This window comes from Arachis ipaensis, chromosome B5, assembly GCF_059453495.1.
Source record: "Arachis ipaensis isolate K30076 ecotype BB chromosome B5, ASM5945349v1, whole genome shotgun sequence".
Classification (NCBI taxonomy): Eukaryota; Viridiplantae; Streptophyta; class Magnoliopsida; order Fabales; family Fabaceae; genus Arachis; species Arachis ipaensis.
The window spans coordinates 17911751-17918068 of NC_142440.1; the positions used below are offsets into that span (position 1 = coordinate 17911751).

Below are 6318 nucleotides of genomic sequence, written 5' to 3' on the forward strand. Positions count from 1 at the left end.
GAAATTGTTTTTCTCTTCAAATTTATTTTTTTTGGTGACTAAACAAGGAAAGAAACAAAGCAAAAACTATTCTAAATCCGAGCGGATGATTCGTTGGAGATCAACACTAGGATCAGACCAAATAACATGATTAGAGTTACTCTTGGCACCATATTTAGCCATCCAATCCGCAGCTCTATTTGCTTCTCGGGACACCCATTCAACGTGAACAAGCCAAGGACGAGATAAAAGCTCCTGAATCTTGTGAACCAAATCTGTTACTTCAGATGGATACCCACTTGTAAGCTCATGCATGATGGGCAGAATGTCAAGGCAATCTGTTTCACATATAATATCCCTCAAACCGCAATCCCAAGCTAAAACCAGCCCCCTCCAAGCAGCAAATAATTCACATCTGATAATAGACCAAGGAGGAATGCTTCCAGAGCAGCCCGAGATCCAATCTCCCTTAGAATCTCTAATAATACACCCAAATCCCGCTAACTTTGAATCCATATACAAGCTTGCATCACAATTAACTTTAAAACTATTGCCTACCGGTGGTTCCCAACACAGGCAATTTCGGAGAGACCTAAAGGCATTGCTTCGATTCCTGTAAACCTGTAAGTCCTTGGCGGTAATTCTAGCCAAGGCAACAACCTTATGGTCTGTCCAAGGGTTGTCAGTGTTGAATATGTCATTGCACCTATGTCTCCATACCCACCAAAGCCCTGCACCAAAGGACGCCTCATTGTTAGCCAAGGCCTTCCGAAACCACTCTTCAAGAGCAGTACCAGCCGTCGAGTCCAGGATACTAGGATCCAACATATACACCAGACCGTCGAGTCCACTCTTCAAATTTATTTAAAAACAAATGTGGTTACGTAAATTAATTAATTATTTTTAATTTTAAAAATGTTTATTTTCAGTAATCTCATGCATTGTTAGCAAAATTGGACCGGACCGATCAACTCGACCGAAAAACGATGAATTGGATTCTAAACCGATTTGATCTGATGATTTAATCGGATGAAGCAACAAACTAGTGCGAACCGGTCAAATTCAAAATGAACCGATCAAAATCGGTCAAACTCAATAAGACTGGTTCGATCGGAGTTCGAACCCCTCATCAAGGAAAAACATGATATTCATAACCACCAAGCTGTTAAGCTTATTATTAGTATATATGCAAATTTATATATAAATATCTTTCAGCAAATAATTTATTTCTATTTAATCTATTTTAATTTTAGTTATAAACTCATTTATTTTTAAATTAATTATATTTTTATTTAACAATAATTATAAACTCACTTATTTTTTTATAATTATATAATATCTATTAATATTATTTTTCAATAAATACTTGTAGTATATAATAGTATAATAGATATAAATTAATTAATAAATTATTAAAATTCGAAAATAATAGTTATTTTAATATAAAAACAAAATAAAAATATTTATGATAGAGTAAAATTAACAAAATACTTATTGTTCCTGTTTCATATTGTTTTAGAATAGCTAGATATTTTTAAAATGTTAGTGAAAATATGTATTTTAAATTTTAATTTTAAATTTTTACTATATTTTATTTTTTATTTATATAAGACCGGGTCAATCGGTTCAATCAGTGATCCATTAGTTGAATCAATGATTCAGTAATTTGACCGGTTCGATCACCGATTCGGTTTTGACAACTATAATCTCATGTGTTGACCAAATTTATTGTCCGGTTCGTTTTGATTACTTTGCGGCCTTGCGGGGGAGGTGTCCGGTCCAGTCCGGTATAATAAATAATGGAAAAAATAGAATAAAGAAGAACCGTCCAGATTGGGAAAGGGTTGAAGTTGTGCAGGCCTGTAGGGCATGCAGAATTGCAGATGCAGTGCCACGAGCATTATAACACCACAAACAGAAACACGTGCTGGGGGACGAATCACCCCCTACTGAGGCCACATAGTGTGCAAGTGTGCAACTTGAGAAGCCTTATAAGGTATAGGGTTCTTCTTGTGGACAACAAAGGCTGCTCAACAAATTGCAGCTATATGCCAACGAATTCAGCTAGGTTGACTCAGCATGCATGCATGTCCACCGACCCTATATATGTGGTATGGGTGGAGACTAAAGTATAGTTAATTTTATGTAAAATTGATAATTAAAATATAAGTTTTTATTAAGACTCTTTTGCTTTCAAAATTTATAAACTCTGCAAAGTCTTTTTTTTTTCTCACAATAATTCAGCAAAGTTAAAATTCTTAAATTTGCATTAGACTTTTTTCTTTTATTTTTATTTTATTATTTTTTTAGATTTAATTATTTTATTCGTTCTTATAATTTTATTAAAGTTGTAATTAGATTTGTGTATTTTTTTATTTTAATCTTTATACTACTTTTAATTTTATATTTAAGTCTTTAATAGTGTAAAAAAATATTAGATTTAACTGAATATTTTTCACAAATTGAAGATATTCATAATTAAAAACTTAATTGAATCTTTGAGAGTATGTATTTTAGAAAAAATATTCTGTTAATTTTAATATTTTTTATATAAAAAAAATATAATTATAAAATTAAAAGTAATATAAAAACTCAATTAAATAAAAAAATATAGATATATAATTAAAAATTTAGTAAAACTATAAAAATTATTAGAGTAATTAATTTTTTTTTTTTATCTTAATTGGGCCTTAGAACAAGACCAGACACTATCAAAAAGTGAGACTAGTCCAGCAACCCCTTTCCGACCAAAAACGTAAACATAAAAACAAAGACCAACAACCCTGGTCCTCACTCCTTTGTCTCGCCTTGCCGTCGCCGGAGTCTCGCCCTTCACCGTGAGCTGCTGACGGAGTCAGGGTCATGATGCCGCTGCCGCCACATATTTCCCTCGCCGTTGCTTAAGGTCTGCATTCTACAGGTACCCATTAACTCTGGTTCTGTGTTTGCTTGTTCATTCCATTAATGGTGGGCACGTTAACATCATGCCGCCATTTAAACTTTGTCACGATGGTTATCTCCTGTTAACTCATTCAAATCTACTATGCATGATAATGCTCCAAGGAGTGACTTATACAACTCCTTGGTGTTTCGGATTTAAGATGTTTGTCACCTTTTTGCTTATGTGCAGGATAAAAGGTTGAGAAGATTCATGTATTGTTGTTTTGAATTTGGGTTGGAATTAGATGTGTTTGTGGGGAGTGTTTTTGTTAGTACTTACTTGAAATTTGCGTTGGTGGTGGACGCACATGAGGTGTTTGAGGAATTGCCTGTTAGTGATTTTGTTCTTTTGAACTCAATGCTTTAGGGTGGTTGTAATTTAGATTGTCGTCCCAAAAACTATGAAGTCTCTTTCTAATAGTTTGGTTGCATTTTAGTTTTGAATTATGAAAGATTACTATTTACCATTTAGGAGTCACTATTTACTATCCCTTTACGATTCTGTGACTTGCAATTTTCCATTTGTCTTCCATTTCAGGTAAAATCTACGACATCTCACTTCTCCAACAGCACTGCATCTTCCACACTTGGGTACTCCCTCCATATTCGCAACTTAAAATTATTGAGCTCCACGACCCTATTACAGAATCAAATCCATCAAATGTTGTTCAAGACATGTGCTTGCTCCTTATTGGCCATGACAGTTTATGCCATCTTCTACAACTATACCCACAAAACTCTTACTCTCACGAGTTCAGAGGTTCCTACCCAAATCATGGAAACAACCCACCAAACAGTTTGACAAACACTATGCCTTCACTAATGCATCTATGGTTGGTGTTCTTGTTGCAGCTCTCAAGGACTTCGTCAACCAAGCCAACTTGTCTAACGCATTCAAAACCTTCTTTCAAATACAGCAACATGCAGCACCATCACCTTCTACTGCTTCTTCTTCCTATATCTTGTTACACCCCATTAGTTCTCTTCTCTTGGGTTGCACTAACCTTAAATCATTGCCACAGGGTAAGCAGCTTCATACCCAAGTCATTTCATTGGGTCTTGATCAACACCCTGTTTTGGTTTCAAGGCTCACTAATTTTTACACTAGTTTCACTCTCCTTGCTGATGCTAATGTTGTTGTTGAGAGCTCCACTAGGTTGGATCCATTGCCTTGGAATATGGTTATATCTTCCTATGTTAGAAATGGGCTCTTTATGGAGAGTCTTTCTGCGTATAAGAAAATGGTGAATAAGAGGATTGAACCTGACGATTTCACTTACCCTTCTGTTCTAAAGGCTTGTGGGGAATTGTTAGATTTTGCTATTGGTGTGGAGGTTCATAAGTCTATTGAGGCTAGCTCAATTGGGTGGAGCTTGTTTGTGCACAATGCATTGGTCTCTATGTATGGTAGGTTTGGGGAATTGAAGGTTGCTCGCCAAATATTCGATAAAATGCACCATAGGGATGATGTTTCTTGGAACACTATGATCAATTGTTATGCTTCAAGGGGGATGTGGGAGGAAGCATTTTGGCTATTTGGATGCATGCAAGAGGAGGGTGTTGAAATGAATGTGATCATTTGGAATACCATTGCTGGAGGGTGCTTGCATTCAGGAAATTTTAGTGGGGCACTTCAGATGCTTTCTCAGATGAGAACTAAAATTCATTTGGACAATGTTGCGGTGGTTGTTGGATTGAATGCATGTTCCCACATTGGAGCCCTTAAATTGGGAAAGGAGATTCATGGTCATGCTGTAAGGACATGCTTAGATGCATTTGAAAACGTAAGAAATGCATTAATCACAATGTATTCCAGGTGTAGTGACCTCAGGCATGCATATATAATGTTCCACAGAATGGAAGACAAGGGTTTAGTTACTTGGAATGCGATGCTTTCTGGATATGCACACATGGATCGATCTGAGGAAGTCTCACTCCTTTTCCGAGAAATGTTACACAAGGGTGTTGAACCAAATTTTGTAACCATTGCAAGTGTTCTTCCCCTTTGTGCTCGCATAGCTAATCTGCAACATGGCAGGGAGTTTCATGGCTACATCATGAAGCGTGAAGAGTTTGATAAGTATTTATTATTGTGGAACGCTCTGGTGGACATGTATGCGAGGTCTGGCAAAGTCTTAGAAGCCAGAAGAGTGTTTGATTTGCTGAGTACAAGAGATGAAGTCACATATACTTCCATGATCTTGGGGTACGGTATGAAGGGAGAAGGACAAACTGCTCTAAAACTATTTGAAGAGATGTGCAAGTTGAATATTAAACCAGACCATGTAACAATGGTTGCAGTTTTAACAGCTTGCAGCCATTCTGGTCTTGTATCTCAGGGTCAGTTACTCTTTAAACAGATGATAGATGTTAATGGGATGATGCCGCGCATCGAGCACTTTGCTTGCATGGTTGATCTCTATGGAAGGGCTGGCCATCTGAACAAAGCAAGGGATGTTATTATTGGGATGCCATGCAAGCCAACTTCCGCAATGTGGGCAACACTCATTGGAGCTTGTCGAACCCATGGAAACACAATGATGGGGGAATGGGCTGCAGGAAAATTGATGGAAATGAAATCTGATCACTCAGGTTATTATGTGTTGATTGCGAATATGTATGCGGACGCTGGTTGTTGGAGCAAGCTTGCAGAAGTGAGGAGTTACATGAAGAACATGGGTGTGAGAAAGGCACCAGGCTGTGCTTGGGTTGATGTTGGCAATGAGTTTTCTCCATTTGTGGTGGGAGACACTTCCAACCCTCATGCTTATGAGATCTACCCCTTAATAGATGGACTCAATGAAGTGATGAAAGATGCTGATTATGTAAGTAATGAGGAGATTGTTTCATCCGAGGAAGATTTTGAAGAGTTGAATGTTGTAGGAAGTGTATACTAAATTATATAGATTGATATTCTTGTATTTTTAACCCAAGCAATGTTTTAATGCATCGCTTAAAGTTTCTGAAAATTTGTTTAACAAGTTGTATATTCCAAGAAGATTAGAAAAAAAAAAATGAAGAATGATTAAACTCTTTCATGGATGGAAGCTTTATTGAGAGTTCTTATTTTTAGAATTGTCATTCTTATATTATGAATTATACATTTTTTTTAGTTTTCTTCTGAGAATTTGCAGCGTCAGATAATATAAAAACTGAATTTTGCGACCCAATAAAAAGTAGTTGATTAATTAAATGTAATAATACATATGGTTTGCCAAAATTTTCATAATCCTTTTCTTTTATTATATTTGGTCTTGAATCTTCTTAGGTGAGTATTGGGAGACTATGTCATTTGAACTATATAATTCATTGATAAGTTGGTCATAACTCATAATAAAAAAGAGCATAAATAAAATAAAAATCATTGGAAAAAAAAAAGTCTATTTGATGTTCTGTCAA

The 6318-nt window shown here is 35.9% G+C and overlaps 1 protein-coding gene across 2 annotated transcripts; it reads left to right on the forward strand.

Annotated features, from left to right (window-relative positions):
* The first annotated feature begins 2718 nt into the window (after positions 1-2718).
* Positions 2719-5989, forward strand: LOC107643152 (pentatricopeptide repeat-containing protein At1g71490). 2 transcript variants are annotated; one of them, XM_016346727.3, is made up of 2 exons: positions 2719-2899; positions 3458-5989. In XM_016346727.3, the coding sequence occupies exon 2, from the start codon at positions 3627-3629 to the stop codon at positions 5814-5816; it is 2190 nt and encodes a 729-aa protein (XP_016202213.1). In that variant the 5' UTR covers positions 2719-2899; positions 3458-3626; the 3' UTR covers positions 5817-5989. The 2 variants fall into 2 exon arrangements, with proteins under 2 accessions (XP_016202213.1, XP_020978865.1); XM_021123206.2 differs by having other exon boundaries at positions 2725-2884.
* The last annotated feature ends 329 nt before the right edge of the window (positions 5990-6318 follow it).